General features: G+C 37.4%; 4 protein-coding genes across 5 annotated transcripts; 3 read left to right on the top strand and 1 right to left on the bottom strand.

Annotated features, from left to right (window-relative positions):
• Positions 1-5,549: 5,549 nt before the first annotated feature.
• Positions 5,550-11,285, top strand: LOC132139560 (NF-kappa-B inhibitor alpha-like). The gene is made up of 6 exons (XM_059548014.1): positions 5,550-6,386; positions 6,478-6,595; positions 8,274-8,478; positions 8,579-8,667; positions 9,074-9,310; positions 9,392-11,285. The coding sequence occupies exons 1-6, from the start codon at positions 5,896-5,898 to the stop codon at positions 9,434-9,436; spliced, it is 1,185 nt and encodes a 394-aa protein (XP_059403997.1). The 5' UTR covers positions 5,550-5,895; the 3' UTR covers positions 9,437-11,285.
• A 732-nt stretch (positions 11,286-12,017) lies between these two features.
• Positions 12,018-18,339, bottom strand: LOC132139559 (tripartite motif-containing protein 16-like). Its single transcript, XM_059548013.1, has 9 exons — positions 18,021-18,339; positions 15,684-16,251; positions 15,112-15,207; positions 14,545-14,670; positions 14,142-14,249; positions 13,817-13,973; positions 12,877-12,930; positions 12,718-12,771; positions 12,018-12,595 (listed from the first exon to the last, which is right to left on the bottom strand). Exons 2-9 carry the CDS (start codon positions 16,248-16,250, stop codon positions 12,048-12,050), a joined length of 1,710 nt encoding a protein of 569 aa, XP_059403996.1. The 5' UTR covers position 16,251; positions 18,021-18,339; the 3' UTR covers positions 12,018-12,047.
• A 2,496-nt stretch (positions 18,340-20,835) lies between these two features.
• Positions 20,836-24,256, top strand: LOC132139565 (tubulin polymerization-promoting protein family member 3-like). 2 transcript variants are annotated; one of them, XM_059548019.1, is made up of 6 exons: positions 20,836-21,014; positions 21,062-21,077; positions 22,486-22,692; positions 22,796-22,949; positions 23,038-23,913; positions 23,944-24,256. In XM_059548019.1, the coding sequence occupies exons 3-5, from the start codon at positions 22,496-22,498 to the stop codon at positions 23,230-23,232; spliced, it is 546 nt and encodes a 181-aa protein (XP_059404002.1). In that variant the 5' UTR covers positions 20,836-21,014; positions 21,062-21,077; positions 22,486-22,495; the 3' UTR covers positions 23,233-23,913; positions 23,944-24,256. The 2 variants fall into 2 exon arrangements, with proteins under 2 accessions (XP_059404002.1, XP_059404003.1); XM_059548020.1 differs by lacking the exon at positions 20,836-21,014 and having other exon boundaries at positions 21,016-21,077.
• Positions 24,257-24,393: 137 nt separating this feature from the next.
• LOC132139563 (complement C1q-like protein 4) lies at positions 24,394-26,965 on the top strand. The gene is made up of 4 exons (XM_059548016.1): positions 24,394-24,653; positions 25,466-25,564; positions 25,687-25,827; positions 26,131-26,965. Exons 1-4 carry the CDS (start codon positions 24,647-24,649, stop codon positions 26,556-26,558), a joined length of 675 nt encoding a protein of 224 aa, XP_059403999.1. The 5' UTR covers positions 24,394-24,646; the 3' UTR covers positions 26,559-26,965.
• The last annotated feature ends 501 nt before the right edge of the window (positions 26,966-27,466 follow it).

Genomic DNA, 27,466 nt, shown 5'->3' with positions numbered 1-27,466 from the left:
GGTCTCTGCAGTGCTGAGATGGACTCTGACTGTGTGGGCTGAGCTAGTTTTCCTCTGCTAAACATTCACAAGCTAGCACACCGTTTCAAGTCCAGAGGCTTTTTATGCCATAAACAAACCAAGCAGTTTAAAATATTCTTTATAAACACCATAAAATCGCAATGCAGGCAAGTGGTCCTTTTGTGCAGTCTAGATACAATTCCCTAGTTACATGGATATATTTTTACAAGTATATTGTTCTTTTGTGTGGGAATGTTGATTGTATATAGCGCAATGCAGCACTCCGATTTAGAGTTAATCCATTACTGTTAGTGTTACTGAGATTAGGAGTCTCTTATAGTCTGGGTGTAAAGCTCTGTGTGTGTGTGTGTGTGTGTGTGTGTGTGTGTGTGTGTGTGTGTGTGTGTGTGTGTGTGTGTGTGTGTGTGTGTGTGTGTGTGTGTGTGTGTGTGTGTGTGTATGTGTGCATCTTGAGGAATGACCAGAGAAAAGTGCAGTGGCAGCAGATCTGGTCTGCAGCTCAGCACTCACCATCAGCCCCCCGTCAAAGCTCAACCCCACCCCTAGAGAGGGATTCTCCTTCAGCTCCTTGCTTCCTTTAAAAAAAAATCGGCATGTTCATCCTGGGCAAATTTCAACAGTACAGGATAATGATGAACCACACCATGTCTCTTTTACTTCTGCATTCCCAAATAAGATTTTTCAGTTTATCCATCTTTTCACACACACACACACACACACACACACACACACACACACACACACACACACACGTTTTTGAATGGCCAATGCAGGCAGGCCAGGAAATTGAAGATGTGTGAGATACACATATTTCACACTTAAAACTGACCAAAACCCATCCAATATGGAAAAACCTTAAAAAAAAATCTGAAATACCAAAAGTAAATACTAAAAGTAACCTATTATAGAAAGTTTATTGGATAATGAGTTATAGGTTCATGTACAATGCTATGCTTCAAAGTTTGTGGGAACAGTTTGGGGAGGGTGCTTTTCTATTTCAACTTGATTGGGCCACACAGAGCTCTTTCCTCAACCCAATCAAACACCTATGGAATGGGCTGGAACAGAGATTGTGAGCCAAGCCTTGTCCATCATCAGTGTCTGACCTCACCAATGCTCTCCTGGATGAATTGGCAAAAATTCCCATAGAAACACTCCAAAATCTTGTGGAAAGCTTTCCCAGTAGAATGGAAGCTGTTAAAGCTGCTAAGGGGGTCCAACTCCATATTACCATGTATTTAGAAGAGAAGAAGAATATGTAGAAATATATAATTTAAATATTTTCTTCCATAATAATTACATACTTTTATTATATACTTTAAAAAACATCTTCTCTTAAGGAGTGTGTTGTACAGAGCCCCTGTAAGGCTGCATAAATTAAATGAAGGGCTAATCTTATTTCCTAATTGCTCTTGACAGAGGCTGTGAACATCCATCACAGTACAGACCACAGCAAAAAGGACGCCACAGTAAACAGAGCAAAGCACAGCTCACGGTACAAAGAGAGGAAACAGTCCAGGAATGAGCGATTGACAGAGTGGTGGAGAACAGAGGGGCGCAGGGATGTTATATGGGTAGAAGAACAAGTCAAAGTCAAAGTCAAAGAAAAAACATGTCTCTCTCTCTTTTTTGTATATCATACTCCCTCTCTTTTTGAAGGAAATTGATGGGTATGGGAGTGGTTTTCTTATCAGAGGCATAAGGATTCTTTTCCACTGGAAAAACTGCAATGCAGATACACAGAGACTGAGAGAGAGAGAGAGACAGAGAGAGGGAGAGGCGAACTTAAAGGGCTCATATGATGCGATTTCAAGTTTTCCTTTCTCTTTGGAGTGTTACAATCTGATTGTGCATAGATGAGATCCCTGAAGTTGCAAAGACTAAAGTCTCAAAACTAAAGAGATATTCTTTACTAAAGTTAAGACTCTGCCACGCCCCCCTAAAATGGTTCATTCAAACACGCCCCCACATGTGTACGTCACGATGTGGAAATATTTGCGTAATGCCGCCCAAATGTTCACGCAAAGAAAGAAGGTGTGGTTTCAGTAACTGCAGTTAGTGTTGAAGCAGCCATGTCAGGGAGATGCTGTGTTTATAGGCGAATGCAAAAGCACTTTATTTGGTCTTCTGAAAGTAGATGCATTTAGGAATCTTTAAGATTACTTACAACAGAACAGCAACGCATTTTATGGACAACCGTTTCGTGAACCTAGGAGAGGAGGTTATTCTGACTTTGGTACAACAATCTGGCGCTTCTGAATCAGCTACTGTAAGTTTTTTTTTATTAGTTTAAGTATTTGCTATTGCCTGTTCAAATGCGGAGTTTTGCATGCTGTGTGTGTGCACGAGAGAGAGAGAGAGAGAGAGAGAGAGAGAGAGAGAGAGAAGAGAGAAGGAGGGACTTTGTAGAAAACAACATATTTGAGAGAGCCATGGGCATAGAGGACCTACAATAATTTATAGTATTTGAAAAATAATGTTTTTTAAACAGTAAAGCATGTCCACATATTCTGTTACACCAAATACACAAAATAATGATCTTTAAAAAAGCATCATACTGTATGTCCCCTTTAAACTATGTCAGTAATCCCTTCAAATTTCAGTAACATCACATTCAGCCCAGCACCTTTTAGGATTCACACATGGCCATGCATATACACACATCTGTTTTTATATCATGTTAGGGACTTTTCATTGTTCTTATACTGAGCTAATGATATTGCTAACCCTAATCCTTCCTTTAAACCTTTATTCATTTATTTTTTTAATTAATTAAACACTATTTACTAGTGTCCTTGCCTCAAAACATTTATAGTGGAGTTTCTGGTCAACCTACACACTTTCTAAGAGTAACCATTTTACATACTAAACATAATCCCTGCTTGTAAAATAATAATAAAAAATATGCATATGCCAATCAAAAATGTACTAATTTACTTGACAGAGTTTATTTTATTGCAGTTTGTTCCTTAATACAAAATAAACTGCAAAAAGACATGAACAATGACATCATCCTGACACTGGTAAGGATTAATTATTTTGTTTACCAGAGATAGCCACTGCCACCTGGTGTCGGATATGATTAAAATAACACCCACTATCCTCCTTACTTAACATTTCCTGCCCCATGACTTTGATGAAAAAGGAAGGTCCAATAGAGAGAACTGATAATGGTAAATATACATAGAGGAGGCCTGATGAGTATTGTAACACGGGGTGAGTCATAACACCATAAAGGTGAATAAAATAAAAATCTCTCACCCAGTTGAGATTGTTGATCATGTTAAATATCTTGGCACATATACAGATTATAAACTGAGTTTTGGGGATAACACTATAATTATATCTTTAAAAATGCATGCAATGCCTGTTTCTAATAGAGAATCAGTAGGTTTCGAGTGAGTCAGAACATACTGGAGATTGCTTACAAACTGGTTGAGAGTGTGCTGACTTATCATCTAACATCCTGCTATGGGCACCTTGATTGTAAGCAGAAAAATATCCTGGCAAGGGTCACTAAAATACAGGTGCATCTCAAAAAATTAGAAAATCATGGAAGATGTCTTTATTTTTTTTATTTATTGATTTTAAAGAACACTTTCTTATACTCTAGATTTCACACAAACTGCTTTTGCTGAGAGGGCTTGCTGTCCACAGAGTGCTGTATCAAAATGTATTCATAGAAAGTTGAATGGAAGGAAAAATTGTGGTAGTAAAAAAGGTGCACAAGCAACAGGGATGACCACAGCCTTGGGAAGATTGTCAGGAAAAGCCGATTCAAGAACTTGGGAGAAGCCGGAGTCAGTGCATCAAGAGTCATCACACTCAGACATCTTCAGAAAAAAAAGAGCTACAGCTGTCACATTCCTAGAACCAAGCCACTCCTGAACCAGAAAAAATGTCAGAAGCATTTCAACTGGGGTAAGGAGAAAAAGAACTGGACTGTTGCTGAGTGGTCCAAAGTCCTCTTTTCAGATGAAAGTAAATTTAGCATTTCATTTGGAAATCAAGTTCTGGAGTCTGGAGGAAGACTGGAAAGCACAGAATCCAAAGTCCAGTGTGAAGTTTCCGAAGTTAGTGATGATTTGGGGAACCATGATGTCTGCTGGTGTTGGTCCATTGTGTTTTATCAAGTGCAAAGTAAACGCAGCCATCTACCAGGAGATTCTGGAGCACTTTATGCTTCCATCTGCTGACAAGCTTTATGGAGATGCTGATTTCCTTTTCCAGCAGGACTTAGCACCTGCCCAAAGTGTCAAAACCACTTTGAAATGCTTTGATGACCATGATATTACTGTGCTTGATTAGCCAGCCAACTCACCTGACCTGAACCTGACAGAGAATCTATGGGGTATCGCGAAGCAGAAGATGAGTAACATCTGACAGACAATACAGAGAAGATGAAGGACGCTATCAAAGCAACCTGGGCTTCAATAATAATAATAATTTGTGCATAATTAAACCTGCTTTGGAGATCTTGAACATTTCTGTTTTGTAAATCCTTTCTTTTTGATTGATATGTGAGAAAATATGCAGTTTTTTTGAGATACTGAATTTTTAATTTTCCTAAGGTGTAAGTCATAACCATCAGAATTAAAACAAAAAACTCTTGAAATATTTCAGTTTGTGTGCAGTGAATCTAGAATATAAGAAAGTTTGCTTTTTTTAACTGAATTACAAAAAAATAAAGAACTTTTCCATGATATTCTATTTTTTTTTTAGATGCACCTGTAGAGTAAAATCATTGGTAGACCACAGAGTAATTTAGGTGAGGTGTACATTTAAGCTGTTAGGAAAGCAGAGTGTATTCTAAAAGACTCTAAAAAGTCATATAGATGTATTGTGTTGTATCGAACTAAAGTGGCGAAATCACCATGACCACCATCCGCTGATGATGACAGAAGGTGCGACATCATACTCAAATGTCAAAAAAGTTACTCGAATCAATGAACAGCACTAATAAAGCCCCATTCTTATAGATCATTAACTAAAAAAAGTTGGTTTAGGGTTTAGTTACTCTTTAACACGCTCAAAACAGTGGAGATGATCGTGGACTTCAAACTTCAGGAGGAACACCCCCCCCCCCCCCACTCCCCCCACTCACCATTATGAACAGCACTGTGACTGCAGTGGAGTCATTCAGGTTCCTGGGCACCACCATCTCTCAGGACCTGAAGTGGGACATTCACATTGACTACACTGTGAAAAAGGCCCAGCTGAGGTTGTACTTCCTTCGCCAGCTGAGGAAGTTAAACCTGCCACAGGAGCTGCTGAAACAGTTCTACTTCACCATCATCGAATCAAACTGCATATTAAAATGTAGCCTTATACAAAACAAGCAATTAAAAACTATTAAGACTATTGAAGTGGCTATGCCATTTATGTGCCTTGTTTTTAATGCCAGCTCAAAATGAACAGACTCTTGAAATTCCCACAATTTCACATAGAAATTAATGTAACTGACAAACAATTAAGTGTGAAACGCAGGCGCGCTCCGAGCCCTACGCATGCGCAGTCCCGCGCGGTGTCAAGTTACTAGAGTGGGTTTGGGAATTCCCCAGGAAAACACCTACGCAGCCACACGGCCTTTTCTGGACAAACAGGGCAACAGCAAGCCGCTCACAAGGGGAGCAATTTGTAGTTTTATAATGCTCCGGACATGGAGGGAATCTAAGGCTTGTGCGACAGCGCTTGTCGCTGTTTTGGGGGAATTTGTCCAGAAAGAGAGCATATTTTTCCCATAAAAACACCAACAAGCGTCAGACGGAATCCATCTGGATAAAAGCGAAAACGGCGCAGCAGATAGTTATTTGTTAGGAAAGACATTTTTTCTTGTTACACCGGACATCATTTATACGGCGCATTCATATATAAATGGAGGGGACGCACGATATTCACGGTGACTCCCGGAGACAGAATGCACGGCCTGGACCGAGCTACACTGTGGATAAAAGGGGCGCCCTGGATTCTGTCCCGGAGGACTGGTGTGACAGCGGGCTAGACTCCTTAAGCGGGGTCGGACTCGGTTTTGAGGGTCCCTACGGAACTTACACCGAGGCCGACCAGATGTGGACACCTGGACGGTCTGTGTCTGAAATACCTGACATCCATCCGTCGGACGAGTCCGACAACAGGAGTAACACGGACTGTGTGTCGCTTGGCGGCGGAGAGAGGCTCGACTCTGCCATCGGGGACTCCATTAATGAGGATGCGGTGGTGGGGTGCATCTCCGACGGGATCGGCACCATGATCCTGGGCGAGCCTGCAGGTACAGACAGATTGGTGAATTCAAAAACTGAGGAGGGTCGACAGCGAAGGGAACAGCTCTTCAACACGCTCAACTTTCTGTCAGAGGACGGGGACACGTAAGTCTATGTAGTTTTCTATTACCTGTACGTTGGAACAGTTCGGAAGGCTATTGGATTTAGACTGTAAACTTGTCCTTTTGTCTCTCAGTGTACTTCATTTGGCACTGATTCATGAGCAGTGGGGTGTTGTTCAGTGCCTGCTTGAAGAAATTGTGGTTGACAGCACCTGGACTCCTTACCTGGACATTCAGAATGACCTGGGCCAGGTAAATGCACACCACAGTGTTGCCAGGTATTTGTAGAAAAACAAACAACATGCTATGACAAGCCAGCACCTGTGGATAGCTTTACTTTCATTGATTTACTGCTCCATACAACATTACATATTAAATAAGGCAATACATTTCATGGTGCTGTTGAAGTCACCTTATTCTTATCAAATGTTACAATTCTTATTTTCTATGGAATATTGCATTGTTTATTATAAATAAATTATTGGTGTCTGTAATTTAAGTCCATGTGCACTAATACTCTTTAAAGTAACTGTATGCACATTTTTACTTTGAAATATTCATTTCAAAATAGCAATATCAGTTATGCTGGTACACTGACAAGTTGAAATCAGGGCTGCTGCTGGCCAAATGGGTGCCCTAAGCAGGATTGTATTATTGTGCCCCCCTTTCTCAAATATCATGAAAAAAAAGAAAAGAAAAAAGAAAAACATACTATAGGGGTCAAAACAGAACTTTCATAAAAAATTGAATAAATTATTTGTATTGTTTACAAATTACAATTGTAGCTCTCGACATGGCCATTTTTTCTGGGAGTTGGTGCCCTATAGCCTGGTTAAAACCAGACCCTTTTCAGTTGAAACTGAGTTAGGGTCTGGCAAAGCCTATTAGACGTCTCGTTTCTAAAGGGGCGTCACCGACGGACCTCGTTCAAATGCCTCTGGGCGCAATTGGATAGACCTAAAACCAATCAGAGCGATGAAGGAGATGACGTAAGACAGCGATAACATCTTTTTTAGATATGAAGGCTTCAAGTGTTGTTCTTTGCTCGGGTTTTAACGCAAAGTTAAAGTTTAAATCACTTAAAACAGACGCGATAGCAGTTTCGAACGAATGTTCCTCTGCAGCATTCATCTTTGTAATGTACAAAATCTGCTTTACCGTCGCTGCGCTGCCGTCATCGTGCAAACCCCGCCTCAACGTTTCTGATTGGTGCCGCGATTTCGGCGGCACAGAAACGAGCTAGATAGTCCTCTTTGCCAGACTATTCTGTAGAGAGAATTGAAATTCGCCGGAAGTAATCTGGGTTTTCCCAGGCTAGGTGCCCTATGCAAGCTGCGTACTCTGCGTATAGGGAGCGGCGGTACTGGGTGAAATGCTTTCTTTTCCACGCTCCCTCCAAAAGTCTGTTCTGGGAGTTTGGAAGTTTGGTGGGTACGAAATTCCGAATTCCAAAATTAATGTATTGCAGCAACAAATGCATATATACAGCAAATGTACAGCTACACACTGTAATTATGACAATTTAACTATAGGGGGCTCCAAACTCGCGAAATTATACACAACCATATACTGTTTCTTTAATGAAAAACATTGATTTTAACATTAACCTCTCCTCCAGCAACCTGTCACTCACATGACTTCACAGCAATTAACAAATCACAAAGATCAAATCAATTCTCAAAGGACAAATTAAAGTCCCACCCAACATCTTTTTCTTTGTCAGAATTTTTTTTTTCTCATTCATATACACCTATAGGGAGACAGAAGCACAGTTGTACTCTGGAAATAATGCAAACCACAGCTGATCATATTTATGTGACATTATAATAAAAAAGCCCCGAGTCACATTTATAATAAGTGTATATGGCAACACTGACACACTATAGGTGCATCTCTAACTTTTTTTCACCCTCCCTTCTTATTTTCTTAGACTGCTCTACATTTAGCAGTCATCGTAGACCGGAGTGAGTGTGTTCGGGCACTGTTGTGGAGTGGAGCCAGTGCGGAGATCCAAGAGAGGGGTGGAAACACACCTTTACACCTGGCTGTCAGAGAGCTTCGCAAAGAGTGTGTGAGAGAGCTGACCAGCTGCTCACGGACCCCACCAGTGCACCTGAACATCACCAACTATGCAGGTACCAAGTCAAGCAAATGTATTTCACTGATGAATATCATTGTTTTTATATATCTATGTTATGCGTCCTGTCCCTTTCTCTGTCCGTGTGTGTCTTTAAGGTGTGAGTGCACTGCACCTGGCTGTACATAAGGGCAACTGTGAGATCATCAATATGCTGCTGGAGGCTGGAGCAGATGTAAATCAACGGGTGAGAAATTACCATTTGATTTAAATAAGGGTTATTGTTGTTAACTAAAACTTAAACTAAAATGAGCACCATTAAAACATTTTCGTTACTTAGAAAAAATAATAATAATTGAATTAAAATATATATAAAAAACTTTTTTTCCATCTAGTTGTCAAGGCAACATTTCTCATTATAATTTAAATTGATGTACTAAAATAAAAATAAAAAACAACAACAACGATAGACATAAAAAAAAAAACTAGTAGAAATTTTAAAACACAAAATCACAAAATTTTAATGTAAATATACAACTATATTTTATGCAAGAACATAAGGTTCTTCTTGAGTTGTGTTATTATTAATTTGAGTCTTCAAAATTTTGTACTGTTTTTTTTATATTTTTTTATCATTAACTCTGATTTTGTAGGATTTGGGGTCAGGTCGGTCTCCATTGCACTGGGCAGTGGAAGGTCAGAGGTCAGAGGTAGTGACGTTATTATTGAGCGCTGGCGCATTGGTGAATCAGCGCTCATATGCAGGCCACACCCCATTCTACTGTGCCCTTTACCGACCCAACAAAGAGGTGCAGGCCCTTCTTAGTGCCCATGGGGCCACATACACACAGGACGATGAGGAAGAGGAAGAGTACAGAGAGAGTGAGGAGGTTAGAGCCAAATCCACACACACTGACAGCAGAATGCTTAACTGTCTGCTTCTGTACTTATTATTTCTCTGTCCGTCACAGGAGGAGTTTGATGATGTCATCATAAATGGACAGCGAGTGCTGTAGCTGTAAAACATGGACACTACTCTGCCATTAAACCCCTTGAACTCCAGCTGAAAGAATGTGGAGTCTTGAGTGTATTTGTTGGAGACTATTATGTGTGTCTGCGTGTGTGTATTTTGTTTTAAGGTGCAGTATGCTGGTTTTGGTATAGGCTGATGGAAGTGCATAGCTAGATTATGTTAGTAAAGGAAGATCTATGATGAAGTTATTTAAGCCTGATATCAAGCAAAGCCTTTTAAAGCTGTAACAATGGAGGCAGCTTTTAATTTAGTAAAACCTCTCATTGGCCCATCTGGTGTATGTTATAATAAAGGGATAATTCACCTAAAGAAGAATATGCTGTCCCACCCTTATGGTGATTCAAGCCTGTATGACGTTTTCTTCTGGGGAATAAAGAAATGTCTTTAAAAATGATTGAAAAGTGTTTAATGTGCACACATTAAAACTCAGAGGAGTCCAGTGTTGTTTAGGCGACATATACTATAAAACACCTTTAGGAAAAATGTCTTTCACAGAAGAAACAAAGTCATTTAGGTTTGGTGAGTAAATTATTTTAATTTTGGGTGAATTATCCCATATAGAAACCAAATGCCATAGAAGTTACCGTACACTTGTTATTTTATGATTTTATGTCTGCAGCACATGGGAGCAGTACAGTAGTAGTACTCCCACTAGTGGGTAGATTCATTATGTCCACAACATGTGTTGATGTAAAATGTGATAATAGTGGCTTTCTTTATGTTTTAAAATGAAATTATTAGCCAGATATAACTGAAGAAACCTTGAAGAGAAATTTGAATGTTTTTTAATAAACTTGTTGACTTACTATTACTGCTACACCAACTATTTATATATATATTTTCTCCTAAAATGGGTCTTGGGGTGAATATGATTGGTGGATATACAGTCGGTCAGAGAGAGATGAAAAGTTTTTATAGTGCTGACTTATTAGGGGTGCCCTAATTAATTACTTTTAAAAAATTCTACATTACAACTCAAAACTTTGAACTGAATGCAAAGAAATATAATTAGAGCTAAATTCTTGATCTAGGGATGTTCATATTAAAGACACATCAAACCGCTTACAGTTACATCATATCGTTTAAATTGTGAAGCATCGCGTAACAAACATTCCAAATTATATTAAATATGGCAACACAACACTTTTTTGTCTTATTAAACATTTTAAAATATATTTTAAATTAATTAAAACAAAAAACTATATGTACATTAATAATAAATAAAGCGGATATCTGTCTGTCTTGTGTTGTTTTCAATTGTCATAAAAGTGGAATTTGATCTCATGTGGGGGGCATTATGGTTGTGGACATTTACAATAACTTGTTTAGGCCTATTTCAAAGTTTCTGTTTGTAGGGGTGAACGTGACGTTTTTCGGTGGTGATGATGATTGGTTCGTTCTGTTGCTGGTAATATAGAGACTCATTTGGAAATCAGGGCTACTTGTACTTGTCCTCTGTGAGCTGACTGTATACTGGTGAGCAGTTTTAAATGATAAGGTTAATGGTTATTCATCCATTGAGAATATGTCATTGGTTTGACATTGTGCTGTAGGAAACGATGCCACAGTAACAACTCAATAAGACAATCAAGAAAGAGGAAGGAGCAGCATTTAGGGATTAATGAAACAAGTGTAGCCATGTCTTAAAAGATGAGAGGTATGAGAGGTAAAAGATGAATTTGCATTAGAATGTTTCTAATCCATGTATAAAGAAACAGAGCGACAGATTGTACCTTTCATCTGTACATATTTCTGTTTACTTGGTGATGGGTGAAATGACTGAAAATCTCCTAGATACCCTTCCAAAGGACAATAAGCAATAATGACAAGAAGGTTTTGTTTATTTGCACATGCTCATAATCACTCAAATACACATTTTTCTCAATATATAGCTGCATCGTCTGTCTTATCTAAACTCAAAGATTGCAGAATGTGTATAAATATTGATTGGCTGCAGGTTTTGAAGTGACACTTCATGCCAGGTTTGTTATTTTTAAACAAACTTTACTGCAATTTAAATTTTTTGTATCTTACAAAAATTAAGAAAAGTCAGAGTCCCATTTAACACCCATTTCCATTCTATTTAAATGATTATTCTAATTACTAGTGCTATATTTCATGGTTGACAAGAAATTAAATCAAGGCTGTGGGAATTGTAAGCACGGTATGTCCATTATTTTAATTTCTAACAAATTTACTAAAAAGGCAGTATCAGTATTTTTTCATGTAAGAATGAGAGGATGTATTTTGAATTACAGCAATAAGAATTTGGTGGTAAAATGAGCCTAATTCTCCTGAGAATATTAATAGTTACAATGCAAAGAGTCCTAATAGTGGACATTTCCTTTATGCAAATGAATAATATACGTTTGTTTCTTTTTTTTTTCTTTTTTTTTGTATTGTAAAATGTGACCTGGAAACACCCTTGCGAGATTTACAGTTTAAACCTCTTCTAAATGACCTTCCCCATCCCCCACTACTCTGATAAGTTGTGGTCTTCAATTCAGTTTGATTCCTCAAATTTTGCCTTTTTGGCTGTTTACCCTTCCAAGATTCTGTCTTAAAGAACTTGGGGACAAAGTTTAGCTCAGAACCTATTGGCGGTATGTTCGGTTGTTCTTCTCTAGCATGCACAGAGTTACTGATGATCCAACGCCAAACCCAGCATACAGTGGTTCTGAGAACTTGGCCTGAAATCTGTGGATGAGCTCCATTGTCTCAGACACAGAGTAAAAGGACACAGATCCTCTAGCGTAATCCAGATACACACCAATACGTGAGGCACGAGCTGCACCCGGCAGATCTTTATCCATCTTATTGTGCCAGGCGGAGTATCCCGAGTCTGAGCATAGGAGGCTCCAGGATTTATCATTGTATCCCAGAAGGCTGTTGGAGTTCTTGCCTTTTCGGCTAATGCTCTTGTAGGCGACTCCAATGGAAAATTCACCATTCCACTCTACTTCCCAGTAATGCCGTATTCCACTGAGTGGCTCCTCACACAGAATCTGGCAAAACCCATCAAACCGCTCCGGTCGATCTGGGTAGAACTGGGATGTTCTTTTCCGGATCACCCGGCGATTCCCGTCCGAAAGGACCAGCTCTTTATAGGCAGTGTTGAGATCAAATGTAAGCTTACAAGAATCTGTGAAATGAAATTGTTGAGAAAAGAGACTCATTCGGCATTTAGAAGGAATTAAAAGGGGATATGTTATCATCTGGAAAGTGAAGTATTAATTAATGATGTGGAATCATCTGTACACTCACATCTGAGGAAATCCAGTCTTGTTTTAGGCTCTGGCAAATCAGTTTTTATCTTAGCTGAAATTATAGTACAAGTGGTACATAAATAACCAGAGTTGTTCTGTAACATACTTTATTCTACATAAAGTGAAATTTAAATAAAACCTCAGGAAGTCCCCTCACCATTCAAACGTCCTCCAGATCTTGGAATCAGGATATAGATTGAGGCATCACGCACTAAGATGAAAGAGTTTTGAATATCATGCAAATATAAAAATTAATAGTAGATAAAATATTATCTTTATATGAAGCTTTATATGCACTACTGATTGAAAGACTGGGGTCAGCAAAATGTTTTTATTTTTTTATTTTTTTATTTTTTTTGCAGTTTTTTGATAAATTTAGAAAGAAATGTAGTTTTATTTAGCAAGGATGAATTAAGTTGATCATTAAATTTTTAAAAGCATGCCAATTATTCAACTACTTTAAAAAAAAACATTCAAATAGACAAAAAGTCCATAAAATAGTGCAAATTGTGAGTTGTGAAAATTACATGATCTAGGACTTTTATACAGTGCATGCCATTGTTAAGACTAAGTTTATCCCTCACATACTGGTTTTCATTTGTGTGAAATTTAACATAGCATAGGAGTTTCCACAAAAAATTAAGCAGCACAATTGTTTTCAACACTGATAACTCTAAGACATGTTTCTTGAGCAGCAAATCAGCATATTAGTGTGATTTCTGAAGCATCATGTGACACTGAAGACTGGATTAATGATGAAAATTCAGTTTTGTCATCACAGGAGTAAATTACATTTTTAAATATATATATGAAACAAGATTTTAAAATGGTAATGAATTTTCTCAATATCATAGTTTTATTTTCTTTTTGCGATAAAACATCATAAGTACGTCTTTCAAAAACATTTTTAAAATCTTACCGACCCAAATCTCTGCATATGCATTTCCAGCCATAATTTATTATGGAACTATAGTGGTGCAGTGCTGATTTAATTTTATTTGCTGTCTGTCCGATGCAGACCATAGCCAGATTATTTTGAGTATTTTAGATATTAAAATGTCTTGCAGTGGTTGAATGTTATAGTCTTCGATGATTACCTCGTTTGGAGATGTTTCCCAGCTCTTTTTTGCAGATGTCATCCAGGTGTTCCTTCATGTCAGAGACGGTCTTGGTGATCTCACTAAAGGAAAACTCTGGGTTTATCAGCACTTTGGGCACCATGGGCTCCGGTGCAACAGATAGTGTGGGAAAATTCTGCACAAGTAATGAAGGCACTTAACAAAATCAGTGCTGATACGTAGCTTCCTTGAATATTTCTGAATATCCATATTAAATAATCAATCAAGCAAGTCCACTTTCTGATTGACAGAAATCCAGAATGAAAAAAGAAAACAAATGAAATGTGAGTGGCTATTTCTTTACCTGTAGGAAGTGAATGTTGTCCTCTGTGTCCAGTATTTGGCGTAACTCAGCGTCTCTCTTCTGAAGCTCCATGACCTCTTGTTCAAGTCTCTCTACATAACCCTGTGCCTGTCAGTAGATCAAAGTTATCACAGTCTGAGAGCAGGGAACAGCTCTATGGGTCTGTTTCTCTATCTCAACATTTGCATAAAGCTTCATTAAAACGTGGCTCGGTTTTATTTACAGTATGTATGAGCTGTAGAATTACACAGTTTACTAAACATATAAAAAAATATATTCTCACCACAGTTCCCCAGTAAGGGGAAGCACCTCTCTCTGAGAATGGGATGTTGGTGTTACTATGCAATGCTCTATTAGAGCTACAGCAAGGAATCTAACCCTCCAAATCAAAATGTGTATGTACCTGAGTCATGGAGGCCTGTAGGTTGGCCTGTATGAGTTGGCTTATCTCAGCATGCCAGCGCTCTACCGCCTGTATCATTTCGCTGAAGAATTTATCACTGTCGGTCTGAGCCCGCTGTGCATTTCCCTGCAGAGAAGGTGCAACAATCAGCAACAGCATACATCCACACTGCCAGGGGGCAGCACAGAACACTTCATCAAAGTCAGGTGCCTTTAGGAGAATGCCAGAACTGGGACATATTTAAGTTGCACTTAGTGTTTCTAAACAACACATTACCTAACTAAGACTCTATACTGTTTGTATCATTGACAAATTTCAAATGTTGTCACTGAACATTTAATAGTATCTTAGCTGTTTGGTTACTTGTATTTGTATGAGTAGGATACAGCATAGAGATGATGGTAAGTAGTTCATATAATCACACATAATCTGCCAGAGATACATATAAATTAAGATTCCATGTACTACCATGTTTCAAACTGATAACAATTCTATTGTTTATTATTATTATCATCTATTTGTTGTTTTGCCCCAAAGCTTCATTAGGACTCTCCTGATTGGACCGACCTTGAGAACATCTACATTGTGTCTGAGTTCTTGAAGTTCTTTCATTCGATCCTGGATAATGTGCTGAACCTCTGTCTGAGTTGTCACCAAGACCTTCTATAATCACACACATATAGTACACACAGGAACATATAATACATGCAAAAAAGAATTTAATACTTTTATGTTACTCAGAAAATAATAATTGCATTAGAATAAGAAACTTCTTTCAATAACAAAAAAAAAAAAAAACTTAACTTCTGAATGGTATTATAAATGTATCCTAAATGATTTTGACAATACAATCTTTTAAGTGTCCAAACCTGTGACAGTCCACAGACCCACAAGGCATAGAATAGCGGCTAGTTTCACTTGACTCTTGATTGAGAGGTACAAGTCCAAGCAGATACCGTTTCAAAGCTATTGAACATTTCTACTCTTATTTCCAGGAAACAATTCATTAAATTCCTTATGAAACACATAATGTAAACATTATTTTGTGCCAGTATGAGCCAGTTTTGGTAGATACTTTACTAAACCCCTGTGACAGTTTCCCCCGGTTTATTCACAACAATTATAATCTTATTTTTCACCTGTTTCTCTGTGCGTTCATCATCTGCGCTGACTATGTTGTGACTGCGATGTTCTCTCACTGTACACAGAACACAGATGCACATCTGGTCTGAGCGGCAGAAAAGCTCTAAGCCTTTCTCATGCTGTGGGCAGATCTTCCGATCCAGGTGTCCCGTCTCATCCACCAGTTTGTGCCGTTTAAATGTGGCTGATTCGTAATGAGGTTTGATGTGTGTCTCGCAGTAATAAGCCAGGCACATCAGGCATGACTTCACTGCTTTGTTCCGCCGACCAGTACAGAAATCACACAGAGCATCACGCTTGAAGTATGGAAATGGGGTGAGCTCGTGCCGGGGTGGCCGAGGCTCCGGGTTGCCTACATGAGGTACATTACGCCTCAGTATGGGTCGAGGAGTGAAGGTCGCCTGGCACTGCGGACAGCTGTAAACTCCGAGGTGGTCAGAATGGTCCCAGTAGATCTTAATGCACTCCAGGCAGAAGGTGTCTCCACACGGGATGGTGACAGGGTCTCGCTGGGTGTCTGCGCAGAGAAGGCAGGTGTCGTCGAGGTAGTCCAATTCTGCCATTCTAAAACAAATGTGTGAGAAAGTAAGGTGAATTGAAAGAGCAACTGAAGCAGGAACACACCCTTATTTATAGATTAGAAAGAAGGGAGGAGGAAGGGACCTTGTGGTGCTGAACTGAGATGATCATGTCTACAAACACAGTGGTTTCCATAAGTGAGGGATTATGAGGCACATGTAACTGGCTTTTCTATTCCGGAAAAATCATTCAGAACACAATTTCAGCATTATAGCAAATTTTAAAGCAGAGACAGTTCACCCAAAAAATATATTTTCTCCAAGGTTCCAACAATTCGATTAAATTCATAAATAGCCAAAGCACTTTCTCTCTTTCTGCATATATGTACTACAGTGAAATTTGAAGCTGTTTGGTCTGTAAATATGGAAACTGGTTGAAATAAATTTGTCTAGTTAGTTCTTTCATTCTGTCATGAGTAAACTACAGTAACATGACAGCTCAGTGTGTACTGTAAACACTCAACCTAGAATTATGCAGGTAGTTCATAAACACAATTAAATGCTGGATCTGAAGAATGTCAAGGTCAAACTGATCGGTGTCATGAGGGGAAACTCAGCACAGCATGCTTTAGATCGTTATGTTTATTTCCGCCATTACCTGACCATAATTTTCCGGGAACCTTATGGATCTGTCTTCTACATAGTACCAGGGATGGACTGGGAGTGTAAAACAGCCCTGGATTTTCTCCCAAATAGGCCCACCAAAACTACAAACAGTCACTACTATCTCACAACATTATAGCATTTCTGTTGCTTTTATGGCAAATAACATCACAAAACCCGTGGTGACCCTGCTCACAAAAACAATAGAAACCATAACAGAAATTCAAATGATTTTAACCATTAAAACCATTAAATAATGACATCATGTAGTGTGTTTTTTGGGACATATTAAATTAGGATTTCATGGTTTTAACAAAAGCCACCAACTGTAGGCGATCAATTAATCGAGACCAATGGGCACTATTACAGTTTCCAGTGATTTCATTTACTCTATTTTCTAACTCAGTTTCTAATCTCTCAAATGTAACCTGTTGTAGAATCGCTGTTGTCTCTTTGAATGAATGGAATATTCATGTCAGAAAATGCGGAGTTATAAATAGCATTGAACATTCGGACTAGGGGTGTCCTGGGATTTTAACATAGTGCTCATAGGCTACATGTTCTATAGCAGGGATGGACAATTTTGATAGTGACGAGGGCCAGCATTTTCACATCCGCACACTTTTTACATCGTCTTACACATTTACCTTTTTATTGAAGGAAATTAAAGTATAATTAATTTAATTTGTTTTTAAAGATTTTATTAACTATAAACGTTGTGCAGTTAAGCTAATTCAGAAGGAAAACTTTGCTGTCAGTTGACAATAATATCACCCCAACAAATAAACATCTTAATTGCATTGTCTGTAAATTTACAACAAACAAATGTACAGAGGTCCTACTTTTTATTATAGAACATTTTCAAAACAACATTAAGAGGACATTTAAAAAGGGCTTATTAAAAATAAATAAAATCATAACCTTTTGAAGTTTAATCTACATAGGCTACTAATCTATATTGCAATAATTGTCTTTCTGTCCCTTAATTTAAGACCTCTTATAATTAAGATTTTGTATCATTTTTTAGTTTACATGGCCTAAAATATAAACGGTTTAACTGAAGACTTTTAAAGGAAACCCTAAAAACATAGTTCATTGCAAACAGTTCTGCCATGCATTTGGCAAAAAGCTTTTGTTGACGGTGCATTTTACCTTTGAAATTTGAGGCAAGTGAAACTGGTGTCTTTGCTGTTTGTTCGTATAGATGTGATGGGGATTTAAATAACAGATTTCCAAACACATAAGTATCCCCTTGAACTTGGTAAAAAGATAATCTGTTTACCATCTTGACTGGAAAATATTGTTTTCATGGTCAGTTTTTCATTTATTATTTGCTAATGTTAGTGAATGTTTACATTAGAGAAAAAGACCTACACTAAAATGAATACAGGGAGCGGCTGGAAACTAGCGACCTCTCCTGGTTGGAGATAGTATTAAACTGAAAGCAATCTTTACGGGACTTGTATTTCAAATATTTTGCAATTCATCATCCGAGTCTAAAATGATCTAGCGGCCTTATACGGTAGTTTTGGTAAGCAAAAATAGATTGCATTAGCGCCCCCTTTTGTCAGGTGTCAAAGTGACTTTATCTGACACTTTTTTGATGATGATGAATCAGCAGACCGATGGCCGTTTGATGGACTTCTCCAGAACGTCCAGATGGCCAGTCCGCCCCTGCATAGTACATGTGGGTACATGTGCCCACTGTTTTTGTATCATTTCAGTTTTTTTATTTTAGATTATTTTAGTTTAGTTTGAGAAACGCTTTTACATTAGAATCCATCTTAGTTTTAGTATCCACCTTATTTTCAACATGGAATCTATTTCCTGTGAATGTATGATTCGTTAGCTGCTAAAGGTAAATAAACAGCAGTATAACAAAGAGTGGTAAGTGGTGAAACTATTCCACTACAAACCAGTGTGTTTATGATTATCGCAATAAATTAAAATAATATTACAAATACCAGTTAGCTACATCAAGCAGCATAAATTCCTTTTTTTACAGATAAAACATTAGCGGATGACACTGTAAACCTTGCACATTAAAGTTAAAAATGGTACAGTACATTTTAAGCTGGATATAATAATAATATTCCTGCTTGCTTCCCTGTGTATTCACAATGGTGTCCTTGTAGGCCCGGGGAGGGAACGGTAAAGGATGCTGAGCCACCATCTGGATGAGCTGCCAGACCTGCAATTCAGAGAAAAGACACTCATTCTTTGTGCACATTAATACACAACATTAATACACACTTCACACCAGCGGAATATTGTTATATGCCACAGCCTTGTTGCTGACCATCTGCATATGTAATATTCCATTCATCTTCTTGAATATGCAGCAGCTACATGCCTAATGTTTTTGTGTTCACATTGACCACAAAATTGGAAAAATGTTTCCAGTACATTGTTGAATCCATGTCACAAAGAAATCTGGCTGCTCTGGAGGCAACAGGGGTCCAACACAGTTTTAGGAATGTGACATAATAAAGTTAAAATTGCATGTGTATACATCATTTGTTAGTAAATTGATACATTTACCTTCAATACTGCATGAAAAGTAACATTTCTGTAGTGTTGTCTTAATCAAACTCCCAAACTTTTCCCACTGTTCTCAAAAAAAAAAAAAAAGTAAAAAAAAAAAAATAATGCACGCAAATTAATCTTTTAGAAATTTTTTTAGATTTAGTACTTTTTCCATTTGTCATTCTCTGTGGGGCTCGTTTGTTTGTGGGCAGACCTTTATAAAGCTTTTTGCAGCTTGTAATCTATATCTATATAAGTAATAACTTATGAATAAATGTGTTTAATGATTGTGACCTTCAGGATTCATCTATCTTCATGTTGTCTTTGTAGCCACTTGAATGAAGCTCTCAATGTTTCTAGCATACTGTAGAGGGAGCTCTTGTAATTCACATAAAGAAAAGCTAGGCAAAGCTATGCTTGCTTATTATTCAGTCTTTTTCCAGCACTGGTTTTAATTTATTAATTTAATTGCACTGCTGAATAAACATATTTATTATAAATAAATGAATAATCTATGTACACTAAGGTTAGAAGTCTGACTGAGGAAATACTAGGAAATTAATTGACTTTTGTACCACCAGGACTTAGTTAGGACATATACAGATTTATATGTTCATGTGAAGTTATGGTAGATATTTAATTGGCCTAATCTAGTTAGTGCAATCATTGTTAATGCCATTACTGTACATCACATTTCCAACTGGAATATGATTATATTCCAATTATTCTTGTCCATGTACACACTTAAAAACAAGGTTCCAAAAGGGTTTGAACCAATGGAATGAAAGAACCACTTGAGTTCCACAAGGAACCGTTCTGTGAACAAGTTCTTAAAATAACCATGTTTTATTGCACAATGAATATTTTAATAATCTGAATAATACTTTATACACTATAAAGTGTATAACTTTAAACATTTTGTGTAATGGAAAGGTTCTATGAATGTTAAAGGTTTTTCTTAGATCCTCATCCATTAATGCCAATAACCTTAGGACACATGGTTTATTTATTTATTAACATTTATATTTAAGAGTGTAAACATTCATTGTCAGCAATGGTGATCTGCTGTGAGTGGGTTTTTATCTATATGTGGTAGTGTTGTGTGTAAGTGAGGAGTTGCTCAGAGACATTAGACAGAGTTGCCCTGGAGCCATTAGAGCAAATAACATTTAGAGCATCACAGAACAACAACGTGTGCGCATGTGTGTGGCTTCACTATAACATCTGAACGCTGCTCCATATAGACTGATGGGAAAAGGGTGTGGCAGCAGAGAGAGACAAAAACAAAGACAGAAGGAGGAGAAGAGGAGGAGGAGGAGGGAGAGAGGGTTGAACGTGAGGGACAACTGTATCCAGTCAGCAAAGCAGAAAAGAGTACAAATAAAAGGGACAAATAGGAAGAGAAAGTCAAAAAGCGCAAGACAAGAGGGCATGTAGCAAAAAGAGAGAGAATAGTGAGTGATGTCATCATTTGTGCTGGGCTGTGCTCTCTCTCTCCTCCCCTCTGTCTGACGTCACTGTACAGACATACACTTACCAGTGGCAGAGAGGAAGACAGAGAAACACACACCCACATTCAGCATCCTTTCAGTAGCAGCTTAGCATCAGTATCCAGGACTGCATTCAGCATCCTTTCAGTAGCAGCTTAGCATCCGTATCCAGGACTGTCCACCTTACTGTCAGGTAGGCCTGATATCACTCTTAATAACACAGAAGTATCACTTATACCTACAAGGCCAAACAGGGCTTTAAGCATAAGATGTGGTTAGCATGTTTTTATAGTACCGTTTTCAGATGATATAGTGGTCTGCACATATTGCATGTCTCCCGTATTTAACACATCTGATTCACATCATCAGCTTGTTAGGAGAGAGCTCTGAAATAAATTAATCTTTCAGATAAAGGCGACATGCAAAATGGGCAGAGCGAGGGGGACCGCAGGACCAGGATTAAGATATTATATACTGAACATGTAGATTCATTATCTGAATATGTAAATAAGTGAATACGGAATAAACGAATGTAAGCCATATTACTTGCTTACCAGAGCCTTTTCATTTCTAATAATTCAAGAGTTTCACAATTTTTTTAAGCAATTTTGATTTAATCTGTTTATATTTTATATGGATTATGGATAAAAGACCCAACATTAGAGAGTGAGAGAGAGAGAGAGAGAGAGAGAGAGAGAGAGAGAAAGAGAAAGAGAAAGAGAGCGCAGCTAAAGCTAATTTAGTAAAGTGGACTCCATTAAATTAAGGCTTTTAGTGTGAGTAATGTACATTTTGTGTGCACGGAAGATGATGTAAAAGTGTGGGACAGTAACTCTGGGTGTTTACCAGCACAAGAATAGCAGCCTTCACTGTACATAGTTAGCAGACATATGTACATGACAATATTAACAAAGAAGTACCGCGTTGTTGAATAAAAGAGAATCTATATTTAAAACAAACAATTAACTATAAATATATATATACTTTCATTAAAACGCTACACAAGTTCATTATGTGGCATCTTTTAGTAGAAGATCTGAAATGCTTCCGTGTAACAAAAATCAGTATTTGTTATGGCTGCACAAGAACAGGTGCACGTAGATGGATAGATTGGAAGACATAGACATAGATTGGAACTACAGCTGGAACTATTCAAATAAAAACTAAAAATATAAATAAATAAATAAAATGAAATAAAAAATATTAGATGTAATATAAGATAAATAAGATATGTTGGCTTGGCAACTAACTGATGTAAAATAAGTTGAAGTACTAAAACTAAAACTGAAATAAAATAAAAATAAAAAGTGAACAGAAATATAAAAAAAATGACAAAAGCAAAATAAAATAAAATAAAAAACGAATTAAACTCAAATTAAAAAGACAACTAAAAATCTAAAAATAAATTTTTATTACAAATATTAGTAAACACTATAATAGTATGCAAATACTAAAATATCTGGATCAATAAGAAGCCAAGATTGGAAAGATCAGTTTTCTAATATTGCAATGAAATGTTATAAAACTGAATAACCAAACCTTAAAATATCTGTCTTCCCTTTTCTGTCCTTCTTTAATATTCTTTCTTTCTCTAATGCTAGGTCTGACAGGATGGCTGAAGGTTCAGGTGAGGTATCACTGGCAGATGTTGAGACAGCATTTCGTAAATTTGCAGTGCATGGAGACACCAAAGCGACGGGGAAAGAGATGAACGGGAAAAACTTTGTTAAGCTTTGCAAGGACTGTAAGGTCATCGATGGCAAAAGTGTCACCAGCACAGATGTGGACATCATCTTCAGCAAAGTCAAGTATGATTATTCTGACTGTGAACAGTTTTTCTTTGAATGCTGCGCAGCACAATAGACTAGGCCTAAGATTGTGCTCTTTTTGTATGTCTGCTAATGTGCTTAGGGTTAAATCGGCACGCGCCATCACATTTGAGCAGTTCACTCAAGCCATGGCGGAGTTGGCTACAAAACGTTTTAAAGGGAAGAGCCAGGAAGAGGCAGTACAGCTTCTCTACGGACTTATTGCCGGCAAAGAACCCGCTAACGTTGGTGTCACTGTGAGTACTAGACAATGAAAAGAGTCTGTCTTCATAGATTAAGCAATAAACAAGTACATTAACCATGGATAATCTCTTTCTCTCACAGAAAGTGGCAAAAGTCTCCACTGTAGACAGGTTAACAGACACCAACAAGTACACTGGTTCTCATAAGGAGCGCTTTGATGTGTCAGGAAAGGGAAAAGGCCGTGCAGGGAGGGAAGACATCCCTGATACCAGCGGATATGTTTCGGCATACAAAGGCCAAGGCTCCTACGAAAGCAAAGTAAAAGAGGATGAATGAGAGGAAGGGATAAAAGGAAAACAATGCTTTATGCATGACATAATAAGTGTCTGTCTGAAGTCTTCCTGGTTTTTTTAGCAGCTGTGCTGTGGCTTGTCTGCAAAAACAAGATGGCTAAATGTGTGTTTATCATTTTTACACTTGCGAGCACTTCACAGTTAATGGTCTAAATCATAAACGCCCTTTGGTGATGCTCGTGTTTGTTGTTTTTACACTGGTTCAAACTACCATGTAGCAACCTGCCTGTCTGTCCATACCTGCTAGCTACCTGAAAAACACTGACTTGAATCCCAGGGGAAACACATGCTGATAAGATACATACCTTGAATGCAAGCCATTTTAGACAAAAGCAGCAGCCAAATACATAAATTAGTGAGACATTCAAAACAATAATCCTTTAAAAATAAGTGACAGCTTAGAGTTGACAGATGTGGGGTCATAAACTGGTCTGTCATCATCATGTTACTGATTCTTCATGTGGTAACAAGTTGATTTGTATGTCGTTGACCCATTTGCCTTTCATAAATGTAATATATTACTTATATTTAAGACTAAATAAAACCAAACAGTAACCCACAAATTTTACCTGTCATCATTTACGTTCATGTCATTTCAAACCTGTACGATTTTCTTTCTTCTGTGGAACATAAAAGGATTTTGAGAAACTGTCCTAGAGTTTTTGTTTTTTTTTCTTCAGTGGTCACCAAACAGTTTGGTTCCCAACATTCTTCAAAATATCTTCTTGATTCTGTGATGCACAGAAGTTAGTTCTACTGGTTTGAAATGGCATGAAGGTGAGTAAATGAAAGGATTTTCCTTTTTTGTTTCAGCTATCCCTTTAAGTGCTGCTTTCTCTCTGCTGGGGTTATTATTTTGCTGGCTAAATAATGAGCTTTATTGTGTGCTATTTGAGCTTTATGGCTTTGTTGCACTGAGATCTCTATCAAATTGTAAACACTGAGCTGAGTCGACTCAAATAATGTCAAATAAAGAAGTGTTATGTGAGAATACGTGACTGAAATTACAGCACACTTTATTGTGATTTTTTTGCATAATCTCTGAATGTGTTGTATTGCATTGTAGACAGAGGTGAGGTGTGTCTCTTTCAATCACTGTTCTGGGACTTCAGTCAATAAGAAACAAAGATCCTTTCCTGGGAAACCACATGTCTGATTGCTTTGAATTCTTGCAGTCAGTTTCATCACATTTCATGGCTTTGTTGCGTGTCATTGTATGGCTGTACAGTGTAGAGCTCTGTGGGGTTTTGTATTTCAGTGCATCTGAGGGAAGTCATAAACACAAACCTGAGGCTCCCTCCTTGAATACAGGAGCAGGAGTGCTGCCAGGATATAAAGCTGAACGTAACAGACTCCAGTTTTCACTGAGACTCAAAAGGCAGAAACAGCTGTGAAACATGAAAGGTGAGAAAATAATCACTACTTCAGTAAAGAAATATTTATTATGACAGTAAAAATCTAACAGACAAACTTGGCAGATCATTGCACTTGTTAAAAGAAGTTACTTGCTTTGTAATTAATAAAGTTTAGAATATTTATTTTTGTAATATTTTTAATGATATATATCATTAGTAATATATATATAAAATGTTATTTACTTCTATGTGTTTATATAAGTTTTATTTTTTACAATTAATTTATCACAAACTATTCTAAAACAAGTCTATTTGAAACTCGCAGATGCTTCAGAAAGAGCAGATTATAAAAAAAATGAATTAATGAAAACTTCAAGATATTTTTCCAAAGATTATTTAAACGATAATAAAATGTAATAAATTGAAATTTTTTTAAGATCTAAAATATTTAGCAAATACTACTTTAAAATGTATATATTTAAAAACAAAAAACTAAAATATTTAGTTTATATTGTGTTAGATGTTAGCAGGCCCTTATGGAATCTGCAGACTTTTTTTCAGATTTTAGAGGAATTTGTGGAATCTTACAGAATCAGTTTAAACCTAGAAAAATGTGTTTAGTAGAGCTGCTATTATGGCAATCTAATTAATTGCCAAAATAATGATTTAATTAGCTTACAATAAACAAGGGGGAAAACTGTAGGCAGATTCCGTGTGGGCCTAGTTTTAAGGTCACAAAGTTTTGTACATTTGTCCTGTTGTTCTGAGCCAAGGAGCGTAAACCAATCTGACTCTGTGCCGTACAGACTGTATAATGGTATAATCAAAGCTCTGATAGATTGTGATAACTCTCTGGAAAAGGTGTCGTGCTGTTCTGTGTGTTGCCGCTGGTGCTGGGCCAGCAAAAGGCCTTCAACTGGGATGGACCAGGACAAACCCTTGCTCCAGATCCCATCAACCGTAAGTCTCTGCAAGTCTCCCTCAAAATCATAATAATATGGAAAGTTACAGCATTATGAAATACACCAAAATGTAAAGCTAGACATCATATGTAACTAATATATTTATTGATTTCTCACTAGCATGCCTGACTGACCAGAACTCATGTGGTTGTTGTGTGATGCAGAAGAAAAAATGGGAGTTAGAGCAATATTTAAACTCTAGTATGAATACATTGGAGGATTTGCTGGCCAGAGCACAAAACACACTGAGAAACATCAGAGGTAAACACACACACAGATAGGTGTGTATATAAGCTCAATGGACTTTATAGATCTTTATTCAATATCCCTTTTTAAATTTAGAAAGGGGATGTTTTAAGTTCTGTAACTCTAACTTACAAGTACTTACAAACTAAACAGGCAAAATAAAACAGAAATCCTGATTTTAAAATATAAAGAAAAAACATTATATTGGCTAGAAATGACTGCATCTTATCTGTTAACTCTATATCTGTTATCTAATCTGGCCTTATTTATTTTGTGTCATATTTTTTACATGTTTGTTTCATACATGTTACTCTTTAGACAATCGAGTGGCGTTTTCTGTGGGTCTAACTGACAGGCGACGTTGCATTGGTCCGTTGAGGACAGCGACTAATCTGGTCTATCAAAGCATCTTTATCAACATTGGAGAGGCCTATAACTCATCCACCGGTGTGTTCACGGTTCCAAAGTCAGGCGTGTATAACCTGGCATTTACTGTTTTCAGCGACGCAGGCTCACCGGGTGCATCGCTGGCTGTTTGTGCCAGTATCAGGAAGAATGGTGTGGCTCTAGCTGCACTTAGGGAGATTTATGCACAAGACCAGGAGGATCAGGCCACTGGCGTCCTGCTTGCGCAGCTTAGCGCAGGGGACTATATTACCATCAGTCTCCAGGCTGGCTGCTGGATCTGTGATGATCAGAATCACTATAACACATTTAGTGGTTTTCTGTTGTATGCTACAGAGTGAAGCACACACACACACAAACAGAGATTACAATTATATTAGTGAGGAGATAGATGCAGTGGTTTTCATACAAAGATCATCAATTCTAAACCTAAATATCACACAAACCTCTTATTAGATATGAAGCAAATTTTGATTTGGTAAATGTAGCAGCGTTTCAATTAGTGAAAGTCACTTTAAATCAAGTTGGTTTTCAACAGATTTTACTATACTTTGTTTTAAAATATTTGACACTGAACCATATAAAAAAACACGTACTGACTGTAAGAGAATAGAATGTTGTAAAAGGCACAGATTTTGAACAAACATTAATAAAATGAAAACCAGAATTGTGTGGCCATTTAACTTCTCTTTCTCTTGTAGTATTTCATCTCCATACAAAATTATAAACTAAATTTAAGATGTCTATTATATGTTATGTTATATTATTGTATATTGTAAACAGATACAATTATATTTTATGTGTTTATAATTTTAGTATCATGGTTCAGAGTGGTAGAAACACATCTAGCAAAAGTAAAGATCAAAACACACACATACAAAATATCCTAGATATTTCATTTAACAATGAAATTAATAATGGACAAAAAAATAAAAAAAATAAAATTGTCTTTGATGGAGTGTGGGTTCATTGTCACATTTGGCTTGTTTATAGCTAGGGACAGATGATAATATTGTCAATATTATTGACTTGACTGCACACAGTATTGAATGAGAGTCTGAACTGAGCTGAGCTGGATGATGACATCACTCTTTTCTATTCATATGGCAATTCATACAGCATTGACTGATAATATCAGCCAGTTTAATACCAGCCTTTACACAAACAAAAACCCATCTGCAACCAGAGCCAGCTGACCTACTGATACTCTTGTCCCTTTTTATCTGTTATCATCCAATTATAACACACA

The sequence above is a fragment of the Carassius carassius genome, chromosome 4 (genome assembly GCF_963082965.1).
Source record: "Carassius carassius chromosome 4, fCarCar2.1, whole genome shotgun sequence".
Classification (NCBI taxonomy): Eukaryota; Metazoa; Chordata; class Actinopteri; order Cypriniformes; family Cyprinidae; genus Carassius; species Carassius carassius.
Note: the sequence above shows the minus strand (reverse complement) of the source record. Positions and strands in the feature narration are given on the sequence as shown.

Excerpts from the sequence above, each read along its gene's own strand:
- LOC132139560 (XM_059548014.1), top strand. The coding sequence starts at position 5,896 with ATGGAGGGGACGCACGATATTCACGGTGACTCCCGGAGACAGAATGCA. Across the intron at positions 6,387-6,477 it reads CTGTCAGAGGACGGGGACAC|TGTACTTCATTTGGCACTGA; the intron begins GTAAGTCTATGT and ends TTTGTCTCTCAG. Across the intron at positions 8,479-8,578 it reads GAACATCACCAACTATGCAG|GTGTGAGTGCACTGCACCTG; the intron begins GTACCAAGTCAA and ends TGTGTCTTTAAG.
- LOC132139559 (XM_059548013.1), bottom strand. The coding sequence starts at position 16,250 with ATGGCAGAATTGGACTACCTCGACGACACCTGCCTTCTCTGCGCAGAC. Across the intron at positions 13,974-14,141 it reads ACAACATTCACTTCCTACAG|AATTTTCCCACACTATCTGT; the intron begins GTAAAGAAATAG and ends TTACTTGTGCAG. Across the intron at positions 12,931-13,816 it reads GGGAAACATCTCCAAACGAG|TGCGTGATGCCTCAATCTAT; the intron begins GTAATCATCGAA and ends CTTTCATCTTAG.
- LOC132139565 (XM_059548019.1), top strand. The coding sequence starts at position 22,496 with ATGGCTGAAGGTTCAGGTGAGGTATCACTGGCAGATGTTGAGACAGCA. Across the intron at positions 22,693-22,795 it reads ATCATCTTCAGCAAAGTCAA|GGTTAAATCGGCACGCGCCA; the intron begins GTATGATTATTC and ends TAATGTGCTTAG. Across the intron at positions 22,950-23,037 it reads CCGCTAACGTTGGTGTCACT|AAAGTGGCAAAAGTCTCCAC; the intron begins GTGAGTACTAGA and ends TTTCTCTCACAG.
- LOC132139563 (XM_059548016.1), top strand. Across the intron at positions 25,565-25,686 it reads TGCTCCAGATCCCATCAACC|CATGCCTGACTGACCAGAAC; the intron begins GTAAGTCTCTGC and ends ATTTCTCACTAG. Across the intron at positions 25,828-26,130 it reads CACACTGAGAAACATCAGAG|ACAATCGAGTGGCGTTTTCT; the intron begins GTAAACACACAC and ends GTTACTCTTTAG.